Raw genomic sequence first — 17673 nt, 5'->3', positions numbered from 1 at the left:
GGTATATTGAGGATTAAACTGCATTAACTAAACAGTATGTGGGGAAATTTTTCAAAGATATGTTTTTTAAAAATTTCTTTTTTTTTCTATAAGCTTCTATCTCACATGACAACTTTCCCCAAACGTTCTCCTCAAAAGTTCCTTGGAAATGTATTTCCTTTAGCCCTAGAACATCCACACTCCTCTTCATTCTCTCCCTTTTCATTTCAAAAACTCAAAAGAACATGTCTAACAAGAAGGTCAAGAGAAGGAAGAAATAGAGCAGACCCAGTAAAAACCCTCTTTGGCAGGCAGAGAAGAGTACATTTTTTAATTTTTGTTCTTATATTATGCATAGTGAATTACTTTTTCCAACAAGGAGTAACCAGGCTAGATATAGATGCATAATGCCAAGACCACCAGTGTTTCTAAGAGTTTGGGGTCTTTATGATCAATGATCTTGCTCTTTCTAGGCTATGAGCTCCCAGAAGCTTTTTCATCGAAACATAAAACCTAGAGCTTAAACAGAAGATGCTTTTAATGGCCCATGGACACAGAATGGTGAGGGCCTGGGGTGAGGATGGGCTGAAGAGGTCAATGGGGGGAAAAAGAGGACATATGTAATACTTTCAACAATAAAGAATTATTAAAAACTAGAGGCCCAGTGCATGAAAATTCATGCACTAGAGGGGGGATCCCTCAGCCTTGCCTGCCCCCTCTCACGGTCCGGTAGCCCTCAGGGGCGGGAGGCAACCCGGCGATCAGGGGAAGGCAATGTCCCCATCACACCTCTGCTGCTGCCACTACTGGCAGTGCAAGCCTCGGCCAGCCCTGGTTACCTGAGCCTCAGGCGGCCCTCCGAGGCTTGCCTGCACTTTAGGCCCGCCCTGGGTGGCTGGGCAGCTGACATCTGAGGCTTGCCTATGCCCCAGGCTGGCCCTGGGTGGCTGGAGTGCTGAGGGGACTGCGGGACTCCAGAGGCAGGTGCGCAGAGCGGCCAGACCCGCCTGGGTGCGGGCCTGGCCGTGTCATGCGCCTGCTGCCCTGGCATGGCTGAGGGGACTGGGTGCCGCCATCTTGTGGCTGTGGGCGCTGCCATCTTTGAGGGCATGGCAGTCAATTAGCATATTCCCTCCTTATTGGCTGTGGGAGCCTCTATCTTTGTGAGGGTGTGACATTCAATTAGCATATTCCCTCTTTATTAGATAGGATAATAAATAAATAAAATCAATTAAAAAGACATATCCTTGAATGAGGATAAAAAATAAAAAAGTAAAAAATAAAATAAATTAAAAAAAGATGCTTTTTAAAAAGCTTACTTCTAAGGATCAGTCATTATGCTAAGCATTTTTCTGCATTACCACATTTAATCATCATAGCTCCTACTGAGTTATTATTTCTTCCATTTTTAGAGGTGAGGAATTGAAGGCTCAGAATAAATTACTTGCTTAAAGTCACACAAACAATAAGTAATAATAAGTCAGATTCACATTTAAAATCAACAGAACCCATTCCAGTTAGTATTTAGGGGGAAATTAATTATTAAAGGATAATAGGTATCTCAGAGGTTCTCTAGGAGAATCGGAGAGTCGGGCTTGGAAAACATACACAATTACCCTGCCAGGTTCTGGTGAAGAGCTAATTGCTCCTGCCACCAGACATAAGCCCAAATTACTTGTTACTTCCCTGAGTATATTACTTCTAAGTCTGTCACTTCAGCCTCAGAAAAAGAATGGCTCTCTCAACTGGACCATTTCTACTTGACACCTGTTTCATATCTCTTTCTTCCATACTCAAGTCTCAGGCTGGTGTGTCTGATTGGTGGAGACACATATCTACAGCTTGGCTGCAAAGGATGTTGTAAGAGGGAGTTCTTGGCTTATACTTTGGGGAGATGGGCTTCATGAAATGGGAAATTTTCCAGACAGGGAAAGACATCGGAATGGCAAAATGGAATGGCAAATGCCGACCAAGAGAGCAAGATGAATTAGCTATAATAGAGGCCCACTGAGTAGCTAATGTCGGGCACGCTACACCACCTTCTCTGATAATCTGGCCATGCCTCTTAGTAGTATTTTGACTGTGAGACCTTAAAAGAAGTGGAAATTCACAGCAAAAGAGAGCGCTCCCATCTGTTCTCTGCTTACCTTATCATATTGGAATGCACTATGGAAATTGTTGCTAAACCTTTATCTGATTTAAAAGAATGCCTAACACATTTCTCCTTCATATCTTGGTAAAGAAGGGAGTCTGTGCAAATGCCAGGCTGGGTCACAGGGGAGAGGTGTCTCATGGAAAAGGTTTCTCATGAAACATCAAGTTCATCAAGTTCAATTAAGGATTCCCTTGCGAGGTTTTGAGAACAACATCATCAGAGTACAGAATTTCTTATCATTGCAGTTAAATTTCTTAGATCTTTTAAGTTTTCTTATTTAGAGCCTAAATTTTACTGGCAGAAATATTACCTTCGTTCTGAATATTGTTAATTATAAAATATTTGATGTTGATTATACACAGTTTAACAATAATTTATTCATAAAGCTAAGTTGAAAAGCCTTGGTTAATGTGGGTAGTAAAATTCTACCCCTTTACTTTTTTTAAAATTACCTGAAAATCCTTCTTCCTAGAGGCATATACATTTCCTACAACATTGGGATTCAAGGGGAGGATGAAAACATTGTTGGTCAATACATCCAAGTACTCAAAACCTAAACTTACATAAGATGTGTAAGAAAATAAATAATGCTGTCACAAAGTACTAAACTATTTAGAACATTGTCTTTACAAGTGGGAAAAGCATTTGCATTATTATATACTCCACTACTAGTAAACCAAAATTTTATTTAGCACAAACAGTATTTTTTGGTTGTTTTCTTTATCAAAGGGATCAAAATTCTTCCTTCAGTAAGATTACCTTATCATCTTTTTTTCTTTATAATGTTGTATTTTATAGTTATTATGTTCAATCTCCTTGTTTTATTTTGTTCTCACAACAATCCTGTGAAGTAGGTAAAGAGTAGTTTAATTAATTTTAAAACATTGGTTAATTCCTTCACCCTGTAATTTACCTGCTTTATACATTTGTTTTATGTTGCTGTTGTTTTTTAATGTGGTAAAATACCTATAAGATAAAATTGACTATTTTAACCATTTTTAATGTGCAATTCAGTAGTATGAAGCATGTTCACATTTTTGTACAACTAATCTTCATAATGTTTGCATCTTGCAAAACTAAAACACTGTATTTAGTAAATAATAACTCCTCATTTCCCTCTTTCCTCATTTTTTAAAGAAATCAAGTCTTTTTTTAATAAATTGAAATGCTCTGAACTGAATTAAAATAAGAGTTGGCCTTTTCAGAGTTTCGGGTAAGCCATTATTTATAGTTATTTATGAAGCTATCAAATGTCAGGCAGTCATTCCTCTTTCACTTCCATGCCAACGATTTTTTTATAGGTTAAAATCTGAGTCAACAATTCCTTTCCAATACATGTTTCCTTTATTTTATCAGTGATGCTATAGAAATGGAAAAGTAGTTAAAACTTTTGTGAAAGTCTGACCATTGGAAACATGTTTTTTCCTAGAAAAATAGTAGCTTGGAATCTGTTAAAGTAACTTGATATTAAATACAGGTCCATCTTGAACTTGGTCTAGGGCCATGGTCAGCAAACTGTGGCTCGCAAGCCACATGCGGCTCTTTGACCCCTTGAGTGTGGCTCTTCCACAAAATACCACGGCCTGGGCGAGTCCATTTTGAAGAAGTGGCGTTAGAAGAAGTTTAAGTTTAAGAAATTTGGCTCTCAAAAGAAATTTCAATCGTTGTACTGTTGATATTTGGCTCTGTTGACTAATGAGTTTGCCGACCACTGGTCTAGGGAATTGAAGGACCATAGTTCTGGAAAGACCACCTGATAAGACATTCAGTTCATTATTTAACAGATGACTTAGAGGGTCTCTATACTTTTAGATTTTACAAACCCACAAGAATTTTCATCCCCAAAATAATTAGGATTATGTCTAATAGGACTGCCAACTTTTCCACTTTAACTCTACAACACAATAATTTCCATATACTATCACCATCATTTTTGTTAAAGAAACATCCTTTTAACACCAAAATATGTAGGATGATCAAGATTCCAGAATAAAGGACAGTTCTCTAAATGGAATAAATTGGGCTTCATGAAAACTTCAAATTGGTCTTTTTAAATCTTCAGTTTTGTCTTGCTAACTGGTGAAAATGTTATCATAATTCAACACTGATCTATGGGCTGGCATTTGGGACCCACTAATATAATTAAACCCCTTTGGCCTGAGGTGTCCCTTTTCCCTTCCAGATTCACTTTCCACCCTTCCCCCTCCACCTCCCTCCACCACCCCCCAAGTCCTTTATTCCCCCTCTCTTCCAACACCCCCCCAATATTTTCTAGGGAAGCTGGTCCCTCTGTACTTGTCATTCATGCTCTCTTGTCCTCTGGCTTCTTGTTGGACAAGGGGGATACAGACAGAACAGAAGGTGAGAGATGGGGTGGGTTTATTTATTCCACTGATCCACCCACTGCTACTGCCTGGGCCAGGGTGGCAGGGGCTATATCCTCTACCAAAGGCTCAGCTCATAGGGGGTCTTCTCCGCAAGCTCCATCCTGTAATAATGCTCCCCCCTTTCCTCTTCCCCTACCTCTTTAAGGTAAGGCAAATAGTACCTTCACTTCTAGGGGCTGCCTCACCATTCTTTGTTGGTGTCCTTAACACTGTCCACACCTTTGTACCTAGTCCCTTCATCAAATTCCCCTCAGTGATGCCACTGGAGTGGCCATCTGTTTCCCACTGGGACCTGACCAATACATCCATCATTTAAAGATGAAAAACTGAGGTTCCAAGAAGTGCAGCCCGAAAGTCACATAGCTCAAGTGAAATGCACAGCAAAGTCCAGAATGTGGCTGTCTAGAGTCCAGGGTTCTCCTTAGTCAGTGCTCATCTCTGTCACTCCATGGCCATCTCCTTCAGTCACATTGATGGGCACTTTCTAGAACCTTCTTTTTACTGGGCTTTGACAAAAGTTGCAGTTTGTCCAAGTTTTGAATAAAAAATACCTCATTAGGTAACTACTGAGGCAACCCCAAGCACAGAGGAATACTGTTTTCACTAGAATGAACTGAAATCAGGAAAATTGAGTTTTTAAATTGTTGCTTAAATAGAAATTGAAATTTTAGCCTAAGAAGCTATTGCAAAAGGTAAGCACAAAAGGGCAAGAGACTGATGAAAATTCTACTCTAACATGAATTCTGATCACCAAAGATGGGGGCAAGTATGACAGTAATCTGCCTGGGGTAAGGGGGTGAGCCAGGGCCCTGGGGAAAGACTTTAACCTGTGTGAGAAATAGGAACAGGTTGTAGAAGAATAAAGAATTTTAGAGCCCCCAGTGCCTGTCAAGCAGGGGGAGGGAACAATAGACTGCAGTGGTAAGTAGACAATTCATCAAGCAGAAGCTTGACCATTGCAAAGTGTGGTGAAGGCCTGTGTTATCTGGCAGGAAGTGACTGCATTACTGAGCAGGGGCTGCTGGAGCCCTGGACACTGGAACTTCAGATGGCTGGAAACATTTCATTGTAGCAAGCTGACCCATGTCAAATGCTCTTCTGTAAAGGTGAAATCGCCTGTAACCACATCTTTATTTAGCAATCTTGCCTTTAAATGAATGCACATATTTAACCTATTAACTTTGTTCTGACTGCGTACTTGACTGGATTTCCCACTGCTGTCGTTTGATCATTTGCTGTTACAAAAGTATCTCCATGGGGAATTTCTTTTACTGGGGTTTAAAAATAAGCTAGCAAGTTTTAATATTAAATAATTCTCTTTAAAGGAGCTAGGATAATGGAATTATTAATAGTAACATTAATTGAACACTGCACCTGTCTAAGCAGTTACCTGTGTTATCTCATTTAATCCTCACATCACCCAACTTCTTGCTCTCTGCTGCCCTATCTTGCACCTGGCCTTGGCAAGCAGAATTTCCCAGGCTCCGATCCCTGTCAGCGTCCTAGGCTGTGCATGGAAAATATTGCTCATAGACGTAGCTGTGATAGCCTCTCCGCGTGACTGCTCCTTCTGGTGCAACCACCTTTTTGACTGCTGAGCCTTTAATCAAGAACAACTATTTTTTTTTAGCTCCTAGCAGATACTCAGTGCAGTGCTGTCTGACCTCTGCACTCAGGGGCCTTTATAAGTGTCACACATGGATTCAGAGGAGGGTGGAGGATGTGGATCAATTAGAGACCGTGAACCAGTCTCAATGGGTGGAAGGGGTTTGTATGGCTGAGAAAGGAGAGCAAAGTCATTGTAAGACAAAGAAATACTAATGGGAGATATCTGTAATACTATTAACAATAAAAATATATTTTAAAAAAGACAAATACTAAGTTAAAAGTAAGGAAGGGGATTTGACATTGGGTGGTAAACACACAATACAATACACAGATGATGTACTTATAGACTTGTGCACTTGAAACCTATGTAATTTTATTAACCAATGTCACTCCAATAAATTTAAAAAATAAGAAGGGGGATAATGAAAAGATACTGACATGGGTTAGAGAAATCAAGAAAATTTAAATGAGAGAAAAAGAGGTTTTCCTTCAGATTCTCAAATGGAGAACCCATGCAGCCAAAAGATAATCTACTCCTACAATTTTGTATAAGATTTGTCAATTTGTAGACTGTCAACTTTAATACACATACTGTGATCAAAGAGTTTATTGAATTAATACTCTGTAGTAGTTATTTAGTTTGATCATCTTGATTATCTTAGCTACATGCCACCTGAATTACCATCTTGATATTTAGGTAGAAAATTTTAAGACAAAGAGTAGAAGTTAAAAACTAAAACTAATTGAATTGCTGGAATTTAACATTTGAAAATGCAGACCCGGGCTCAATCCCCAAACACCTGTGTATATCATCTATTTTCAACATGTGATGTCATGTTGAATATAATTTATTCATCTATTATTTTAACCACCAAGACAGATTCATGTTGATAATAAACATAGATTGCTTTATGTAGGGTGTGTCCACATGTGCCTGAAGCAGAATGAACTTAATGGTATAAGTCCCACCATTCTGCTCATCTGCCATTGCATCCTGCAAAACTGGGACAATGACTACACCTAACTTTTTTAAGATCCTTGAAACCACACATCTACCTCCAAAACCCCTAGCCCCATGTGTTTACTTATTTCTAAAATTATTCTTAATTTAACTTTTATTCCTTTTATTCCTTTGTTTGGCTAATGGGAGTTGCCGCCCCCCCCCCCCCCCCCCACCGCTAGCTAAAAAGCACTTGCCTTTGTATAAGTAAGACATTTTTACCTCGGTGAAGATACATTTATGGATCTTTCCCTTAAGGCAGTGGTTGGCAAACTCATTAGTCAACAGAGCCAAATATCAACAGTACAACGATTGAAATTTCTTTTCAGAGACAAATTTTTTAAACTAAACTTCTTCTAACGCCACTTCTTCAAAATAGACTCGCCCAGGCCGTGGTATTTTGTGGAAGAGCCACACTCAAGGGACCAAAGAGCCGCATGTGGCTCGCGAGCCGCAGTTTGCCGACCACGGCCTTAAGGGACAAGAAGGCAAGTCAGAGTGGGGAGAGTGATAGCTTGCAGCTGGGGTAAAGAAGACAGACTGCATTCTTCACTGTTTGCTCGGACTCTCTCTGTTCTACAACACATGACAATTTCTTAACTCTACCTGTACAAAAAGTCCTGTTATTTCGTAACAGTCTCCAGTCAAGCCTGTTTCATTTGGCATTGTATACAATGCTTGTCTTACTGGAAATGGTAGTCTTTGGCCAGGGAAATTTGGGATGTTTGGAGAAAAAAGACCTAGAGAAACAAATTAGCCAATCTCACAAAATATTTTTAAACTTTCTCTAAAGACCCTACGTGATACCAGAAGATTCTCCTTGAAAATAGTAGCCTACATCTGGGATTCCTATCTTTTTGGACAAATTTGGCTTCTTGACAATTTCCCCTTTATGCATGTAATGTTTTTATAGCATGAACTACCTGTAAGTGTAAAGAACTTTGCTTTAGGCTAGTTTTTTTGAGAATTTTTTTTTTGAATGACTTCAAATTATTGGAGTCATCGTGGCATGATGAGGATCATTGGTTCATCCTAAGTATCACCACTCTAGCCCAAAATGTTCATTCCCCCCCACCCCCCCACCCCAAAGCCAACTTTTGGAGGAGATTTGCAGCCACTGGGAGCCAGGCTGTTTAGAGCTACTCCTTGCTCATGAGTGTCATTCATATCTGAGGCCTGTGGCATGGCCCTAAGGGTCAGAGTGCTACATGAACAACTGTAAGAACTGAATGGATGCTCTATTTTCATGGCTGGTTCCATTTGCCACCAGATGGCTCTATTGTATCATCAGGAAATGCACATACGTAAAATCGGTGGGCTCCTAAAGCAAAGGGGAAAAACCAGAGCAGCAAGTATTCCGTTTTAACTTTTTATGTTGTACATAATTTTAATTAATTATCTCAGTAGCCAAAGAGTAGGCAGTAAGCACTCCAGTCTCAGGGGGCCAGCAACTGCTAAGTCCATGCCAATTTTGCATACTCTTCTGCTTTTAGATGAGAAAAAGCAACTTTTGAACCATTTTACACATCTGCTGATTTGAGCCGTATTAGCTGTGTTCTGGGGAAGGATGGTCTGATTCTAAACCGGGTGGTATATTTGCTTTAATGGAACCTCTGATAAGAAAATGACAGGAAACAAGAGTGCTCTGAATTCAAATGACTGTTTCTCAAGATAGGTGAATGTTTAAGGTTGTAGGAGTTCTTGGTGACATCTCTTATTAGGAATGTAAAATTTTGGTTGTAACCTCTTGAGGGAAAGTTGTTTTGTTTTGTTTTGTTTTGTTTTGTATCAAGAATAAAAGTTGCCATACGACCAAATTCCAACATGAGAAATTTTATTTGAACTTTTTAAAACTATTCATTGTTACACTTTAATATGCATTTTTACCCTGCCTTTAGGAACTAAATGTTAAATAAAGCTATTGCTTTTGTAATGTTTCATGGTTTTATTCCTGTGTTGAAGAAGAAAAAGAGATGATGTGTATGAGTTTATGAAGCCTATCCTTAGTCCTTAAAGTTGTTTGAGACATGCTCAGGAAATTATCTCTGTCAAAAAGTAATACTTGGTTGTTATTTTAAAGAAAGAGTCCCTGGAAACTGGACAGATGACGTTTACTTTGGCACATCTCAAGTCCTTGGAGGTTTGCCTGAAGGAAGCGGAAGAAAAGACTAAAGCTTTATCTGAGCAGGTAATGCCCATCATTGGTGATGGAAAGAGGTGTTTCTTAGTGTTCAGTAGAGCAAGTGTCAATCTAAATATGTGCTGTAACCTCTGCAATTATTCACACACTCACACACTCGCGCACACGTGTGCACACATACATAAAGCATTTCATTCATTTTACATAAAGCAATAATTACTTTAATCTGAATGGACCGTTTCAGCCTTTACAACTCCTTTTATGATTATATTTTGATTTTCATTCACCACAGCCCATGAGTCAGGCAAGTGATCTTTAAGCGAGTGGTTTTCCTGAATAAGTGAAGCATATTTGCATTATAAACAGATAAGCCCAAAGGTAAAATAAAAACCTATAGGAACCACACAGAAGAAATTTTCTCAAATGATTTGAGGAAAGAGAATTTTCCAAATACTGGCTTCCCTCTCGATCTTTAGAAACTCACAGAAGCCAGGCAGGTCCTAGGAGGAGCCCCGCCCATGCTGGGCAGCCTGGGTGCTTTATAGGGGACCTGCGTACACAGCAGGTCTCTGACGTCAGACACAGGGAGTGTGGGTATCAATAAAGCTCAGCCCAGGGCCTGGACCATTTCCCAATAGGATTACACTTTGCAACAGCACAGTGTGTGGTGCAAATCCCAAAATTACTGTTGTCCTTTCTCCTGGGCAGGGAGCTCAGCCCCAGAGAACAAAGCTGCCTAGAGACTGAGGCCTACAGAGCCCACTGCTCACTGTTGGTGACCGGCAGTGGAGGAAAATGGACAGCAGACACTCTGAAATGTTATAAACGTCTATTGACTTATCATGGATTGATACGCTTTAATAACATATTCTTAGAAATTTTTGAAAAACAATTTTAAGAGTTATTTTTGTTTTTCATAAGAAAGGTTTGCCCAGCAAAATTTGATTGCATGACATTTTACAAGAATTTTTGCAGAAACTAGGGGGAAAGATGTTGTGTTGTGAGAAAAATAAGTATAATTAACATGGAAGGTAGTGGCACACACACACATGGCCTCTGTTTCTTTTTCAATTTACCAAAAGAGCGTATGTCTTAATTTGGGATGTGTTTTTGTGTGTGCGTCTATTTTCATTTATTTATTGATTTTAGAGAAAGAGGAAAGAAGAAAGTGGAACATTGATTTGTTGTTCCAGTTATTTATGCTTTTATTGGTTGGTTGTATGTGCCCTAACCAGGGATCTAACTCACAACTTTAGCAAATCGGGACGATGCTCTAACTTACTGAGGTACCTGGCCAGGGCCAGGATATGTGTATTGTTTACTGACTAAATGTGATTGATGCAAAGGGTCATGGAGGACTTACATCATTTAGTGAAAGGTGCTGCCCTAGCTCCAGAGCCATTTGGGAAAGTTTCCATGTCAGCAGCAAGCCATAACCCTGGCTTGCCAACTGGTCTTTTCTCTAAAATAAATAAAAACAAGCCTTAAAACTGTGGCAATATTATGAAAAAATAATAATAATAATGAACATAGGCACCATTTCAAAGGAAAAAAAACTAAGAATTTCTTAACCTCCATACTGGAAGAAATTTTGAATGGCTAACTAAAAGAGGCCACCCCAGCTGGTATTAACTTTTGCACTAAGATATATGTTTATTGTGTAATTGAATGTCTTTAGTTATTTCTCATTTAAATCAGTAAAATTCAATTCACCCATAAAGAACTCAATCCTCTTTTTCTTTATAAAATATTTTATTCAATACAAAGAGCCCCTAATATTTAAGATACTTAACTCAATAATCCCTTTATGTAACATCAAAAAATTAGACCCATTTTTTTTTCAGCGTTTAGAAGATTCAATATATGAAATGGAAACTGGATTTTACTTATCTTCTTTATACCTAGCGTGAGTAAGATGCTAGTTAGGTGTTTCAGAAAGGACGATAGATATATACTTGGGGCTTCTCTACCCAAGAGGTTCACAACCAAAACAATCGATGAAAGATGTAGAGAGTAAAAATCAGCATTTGTATGGCTCCCAGATAAACTGCACAATATCATTAAGTTGCAGAATCTGTGTTATTTTCCTGAAGTATTGTCCTTGGAGTTGCCAAATTTGCATAACCAAGTGAATTTGATTGGAAGTTGGCAACGTTTTGAGAAAAAGGAGGGTACAATGTGTAAAAAAACAAAAGCACATGGCAAGCATTTTCAATATTACATCTTTAATTAAAAGTTGAGTATTTTACTAGGTTTGGCTGTCTACACTGTTACTGTTGAAATGGGTTAATCAAATATAGACACTGTTCTCAGAGAATTTAATCCTGAAATTGTTGCTTCTTCCAGTGTTTTCATTTAGTCTTATTTTTTTTTAAATATATTTTATTGATTTTTTACAGAGAGGAAGGGAGAGGGATAGAGAGCCAGAAACATTGATGAGAGAGAGACATCGATCAGCTGCCTCCTGCATACTCCCTACTGGCTATGTGCCTGCAACCAAGGTACATGCCCTTGACCAGAATCGAACCTGGGACCCTTGAGTCCACAGGCCGACGCTCTATCCACTGAGCCAAACCAGTTAGGGCCGATTAGTCTTATTCTTGAAAAGGTAAGAACTCTAAGAACATTCCACTCCCCCTCCCCATTTGTAAATTCAGTAGATATTTTAAAAATGGGAAGACAGAAGGATAGTGAAAGGGAAGGGGAGCAACTGACAGTTCTTAAGGTTAAGATACGAGAATATTTCAGCATGGAACACCTGTCTCAAACAATCAAACATTTGTCCACTGGGTGCCACTGTCTTCCTTAGCAGGCTATGTCACTAAGTGGTTGCAGAAAGAGAAACTGTCTTTAGTATTCAAGACAATGATGAGTGTGTGTGTGTGTGTGTGTGTGTGTGTGTGTGTGTGTTTGTGTGTAGGAATATTTATGCCTGTATACATGTATACATCTTAAGGCTTCTTTTAAATATCATGATTTGTCACAAAGATGATGAGAATGCTAGCTGGCTTTCACCGGGAATAAAAATTGCCAGCCCTGTGGCTGAGCACAGATATGCCGGCCAGATATGCTGGCCTAGTGGGCTAGAAATGGGTGGGTAGAGGACAGCAGAGGAAACGGCGGGAACAAAGATTTGTGCTGTAACTAGGGAGTTGGAAGCTCATGGTGTGGTCAATCAGTGGATTCTGCCTTTGAGAAAAGGGAAATCTCACTATCAGCCAAAATGTTATCCCTGGCTTTGCCTCTTAGAGAAGAACAGAAAATTAACTCAGAATGAAAAGTATAGATGCCTGGAGTTTAGTCTACAATAAGAATCTGTTGGTCCTGGGCCTCAAGACCAACATTGAACCTTTCTAAGGTTACTTTCAGCAAGGTCTCTGTTGTTTCACTATGATTTTAAAAAAAGGAAGAAAGAAGCTTAGAAATAATGAGAAAATAAAGAGATTGTGAGGTCACATAGTAAACAGAACTCTTGTTGGCTCCCCTCTAGCTAACAATTATTCTTTATTTCTCTGCAGTCATGTCACCATTGTCAAACAGAAAAAAAATATGAGATCAGGATAATTTGCAATTATGGCTTATAATCTGGGCTATTCATAGCTATAATAAGCAAGTTTGCAGCAATTTAGTTGGACAGAGTAAAAAAGGGTCATAAGAATCCAACTCTTGTCCTGGGTTACAATAGTAAAGAACACAAAACATTACCAAGTTTTGCTAAAGAAAATACTTGATTGTATTTTCTACTAGAGGCCTGGTGCATGAAATTTGTGCGGGGGTGTGCGAGGGGGAAGGGTCCCCTCAGCCCAGCCTGCACCCTCTCCAATCCGGGACCCCTCGGGGGATGTCTGATTGCCGGTTTAGGCCCTATCCCAGGGATCGGGCCTAAACCGGCAGTCAGATATCCCTCTCGCAATCCTGGACCGCTGGCTTCTAACTGCTCACCTGCCTGCCTGCCTGATTGCCCCTCACTGCCCCCCCCACTGGCCTGGTCACCCCTAACTGCCCCCCTGCTGACCTGATCACCCCTAACTGCCTCTGCCTGCTGACCTGATCACCCCCAACTGCCCCCCCCCCCACCGGCCTGGTCGCCCCACACAGCCTGCTACTCAGTCATTTGGTCATCTCTCACTAACGCCCCTGTCAGCCTGGTTGCCCCACGCAGCCTGTTCAGTCGTTCATTTGGTTGTGGTGGTCGCTTAGGCTTTTATATAGATAGTTTAAGATCAGTGAAAGGAAATGCCTGGAAATGAGTAGTAGATAAAGAACTCGAAGTGGGGGGTAGGAAAAAGGGAATAGTGTTAAGGAAGAGAAGAAAAGAAGAGTAAAAAGGTTTCTGGAGCAACGCATAACAGTGGTTTTTGCATGTGTACTGGCGTTTATCACCTGTGCAATGGGAGGGACAAAGTCGCGCTGGTGGGCTGCATTTTCGACCTTACACAAGCAAACATCCCACAGCTTTTGTGCTGAGAAAATGTCAGGAAAACCCCAAGTTTCACAATGGAGCAGAGATGCAGAGACACCACAGTGCACACGATGCACGGGTGAGATAGTACCTGAGGTGCTTCTGGTTCCCCAGCTCCCAGCAGCAGGCCCCAAAGAGCACAGGCTTTGTTCCTACTCCATTTCATGCTAGTTTTATGACCTTGGACGATTCACGTAATTTCTCTGAGTCACAGCTGTCTTATCTAGAAGGGGGTAAACATACTGGTTTCATAGGGCTGTTGTGAGGATTAAATAAGTGTATCTCGCTCTTAGTAGGTTCTCAATACAGGTTCACTTAGCTGTACTCATGACAGTGGTCATAATTAAACTGTGTGATTCTTCGTGCCATTGGCTGGTGTGTGTGTATGTAAGACATTTCTTTTTTTATTAATGTCTCTCAAAGTGTTTGAAAGCTACCCAAACATAACACAACAGCTCTTCCCCAGCCCTCACAATCTTACAGTCTTTCAACCAAGGAAAGTCACCCTCCCTACCCCAGCTCCCTTGTCTCCACTTGGCTTTCTCACCACCTACTTTCTCTTCTTCTCTTTCTCAGCTTTTCACTTGGTAAAGGGACTTACGTAGCTAATCTTGTTCTTTTCTGCATCATCTCTTTGGCCTTTTGTTTGTTTTTCCCATTCTCTGATTTTGCCCAGCCTGGGAGCAGTGCTTGTGTCTGGTCATTGCAGGGTTTTCTTAAGGAAATTGGAGAATGGGGGGATCTGTGATTATTCCCCACCAAGGAGGTGAGTCCAATAACAACTATGTAGTCAGAATTAGCTTCAAGCAGCTTCTAGATACCATACCCAGCAAAATATTAGTTACATATTAATATTGTTTACATAATAAATACTAGCTGGGAAAGAGATGTCATGAATTGATGCAAAAGCTAGGAAGTGGAATGTTTAGGTGGGGGTGGGGGGTGGGGGGCGGGGGGGACCTGACCTTTACTCTAGCCTTTTATTTTCAGGTAGGAATGAGACAAGACACAGCAAGGAGAACCTTTATGACCTTTGGAGCATAAAAATAATGTTGCCCCTTTTGTTTTCATAAAGAGAGAGGTATTGGTGATACCCAAAACACAAAGAGATTTCAATGGAGATGACTGTGATCGCTTTATTTCCCAATTTTTGGAAAAACACATATGAACCTTTTTCTTCTTAGTAATAGCTTATATGGCAGTGCAATATAATTTTTCTCCTTACCTGGTGAGGAACGTTGCCGAAGGCCAAAAATAAAACTTGTAACAGTGCCTTCCAGTATCCTCACTCTGTAGTGAACTTGACCATTTATGTAACATTCGAAAAAGATTCTTTTTCTTACCCTCCCTCCCCCCGCCCCATCTCCCTGCCTAAGGTTCACTTCCATTTTAAAGAATAATAGGAGCAATAATGAGGACAAAGAGTGAAAGAGGATGCAGTGAGGGGGTGTCTAAGCTCGGATCCTGCAGGAATGTGTGCCTGCTATGCATCATAAATGATAGACAGTGAGTGAAGGAACTGACATTTATTAAGCACCTACAGTGTTCCAGGTACTCTGCTGAGATTTATAGATATTCCATGTGATCCGCACAAGAACCCTCTGAGGGGCTCTATTATTATAACCCCAGGAAGAAAATGAGACTTAAAAACATTAAGTCATTTGCCCAAGTCATCCAGGTAATAAGCAGTGAAGCTGATGTTAGAACCTAAATATTTTTAAAATTCATTGCCCCTATTCTTAAGAACATGTGGTCACAGGCCAAAGCCATTTAAAAGAAGTTTCCTACTCAAGCAATTCTGAACAACAAGAACTTACCTTGGTTCCCAAACTGGAACCTGGAGGGCTTGTTAGACTGGGCTCTATTCCCAGTTTCTGACTCAGGAGATCTGGGGTGGGGGATCAAGAATTTTCATTTCTAGCAAGTTTCCACTCCAAGTTGAAGCTAAGTTCCAGCCCTAACACAATCCTACAGGCCCAGGTTCCTCTTCACCCTTGCCATGTGCCCCACAAACACAGGAACTGATGAATTAGGTAGGGTTAGTCTTGGGTACATAAAGCAAACAACTCAAATAAAAATGGCCTGAACAGGTAGTTGTCTATTTTTCACTCATATAAAGTCAGTCTAGACATAAGCAGCTGAGGACAGGCGTGGTGGCCCCGCAATGCTCAGAGGCCTGGGCCTTGTCTCCTCAGGTATTCACAGACAAGGCTTCCAGCCTCAAAGTCCAAGATGCAGCTGTGGCTGCAGCCATTCTAGTCACATGTCAGGCAGCATGAAGAAGGAAAAGGCAAGTACAAAACAGGGATAGACAGCTGCCAGCTGAGCAGCCCCTTAAGAGCTTTTCTCAAAAACTCCCTTAACAAATTTTGATATATCCCTGACCACTGCTATTCCCATGGACTAAAAAATGTGGATATTTACTTGGACACACTGCCATTCCAAGAGCATGGGGATTCTTTTATTACGAAGAGGAAAATAGATATTAGCCTGGCAAGTTGCAGTCTCTGCCTGGCTCATTCAACCCCTTGACCATACTGTTGTACATAGTGCTTTGTCTTGGTAACTTTTATGTTCTTTTGCATGTGGATATCCAGTTTTCCCAGAACCATTTGTTGAAGAGATAATTCTCTCCTCATTGTAGGGTCTTAGCAGCCTCATCAAAACTCAATTGTTTATAGATATATAACACTTTAGACCAGGGGTGGGCAAACTTTTTGACTCGAGGGCCACAATGGGTTCTTAAACTGGACCGGAGGGCTGGAACAAAAGCATGGATGGAGTGTTTGTGTGAACTAATATAAATTCAAAGTAAAGGAGCGGAGGGGAGAGCAAGAGAACCGGATAGAACAGCCGGATCCGGCCCGCGGGCCGTAGTTTGCCCACGGCTGCTTTAGACTCTCAATTCTATTCCATTGCTCTATAATTGTGATTTTCATGAGGTACTGTTATTTGGAAACCCCAGGTAAATTTTTGAGGTGGAACTTAAATTCAGTCTCCCAGGTCCTTTACCCACACCTTTCTTAGTGTGAGAATCACAATGAACCTCTCCTACTTATGCAATAGCTGGGGTTTGAATAAATCTTCTAGCTGATCATTTACCTTTAGCACTCAGTATAATAAGCAAGCAAACACAAAGACAAAAGACTAGTATGTTTGACTTTAATAACCAAAAGTTATTCATCATTTTATACCTAAGACTCTAAAACAAACTCCCATTATTTGCCTCTCCATGTTCAATCTATACTTTCTTTTTAAAATTTTATCTTTATTGTTGAAAGTATTACAGATGCCCCTCTTTTCCCCCTTTGCCCTGATCCACCCCACTTCTGCCCACCCCCCTCCCACCCAGGCCTTCACCACACTATGGTCTGTGTCCATGGGCCTATGTGCATATGTGCATGTAAGTTCTTTGGCTAATCCTGCCCCTCTATCCCCACCCCTTCCCTCTGAGATTTGTCAGTCTGTATTTCCTTTAAGTTTAAGAACAGAAAGAATATAGATCTCCAGCAAATTTTTAGACTTTTGAATATGTGTATAAGTGGCTCAAAGAGATTTGCCGCATTCACCCTTGCCATGTGCCCCACAAACACAGGAACTGATGAATTAGGTAGGGTTAGTTTTGGGTACATAAAGCAAACAACTCAAATAAAAATGGCCTGAACAAGTAGATGTCTATTTTTCACTCAAATAAAGTCAGTCTAGACCAGCCTTGGGCAAACTACGGCCTGCGGGCCGGATCCGGCTGTTCTATCCGGTTCTCTTGCTCTCCCCTCCGCTCCTTTACTTTGAATTTATATTAGTTCACACAAACACTCCATCCATGCTTTTGTTCCGGCCCTCCGGTCCAGTTTAAGAACCCATTGTGGCCCTCGAGTCAAAAAGTTTGCCCACCCCTGGTCTAGACACAAGCAGCTGAGGACAGGCGTGGTGGCCCTGCAA

The 17673-nt window shown here is 40.6% G+C and overlaps 1 protein-coding gene across 1 annotated transcript in view; it reads left to right on the top strand.

Annotated features, from left to right (window-relative positions):
* The window catches only part of CCDC192 (coiled-coil domain containing 192), a 211368-nt gene that overhangs the window by 20137 nt on the left and 173558 nt on the right, over positions 1-17673 (top strand). The window contains exon 3 of the mRNA XM_080678754.1: positions 9210-9317. Coding sequence (XP_080534880.1) covers positions 9210-9317 — 108 coding nt within the window. The remainder of the gene's footprint in view (positions 1-9209; positions 9318-17673) is intronic.

The sequence above is a fragment of the Plecotus auritus genome (genome assembly GCF_963455305.1).
Source record: "Plecotus auritus genome assembly, chromosome: 7".
Taxonomy (NCBI): Eukaryota; Metazoa; Chordata; class Mammalia; order Chiroptera; family Vespertilionidae; genus Plecotus; species Plecotus auritus.
Note: the sequence above shows the minus strand (reverse complement) of the source record. Positions and strands in the feature narration are given on the sequence as shown.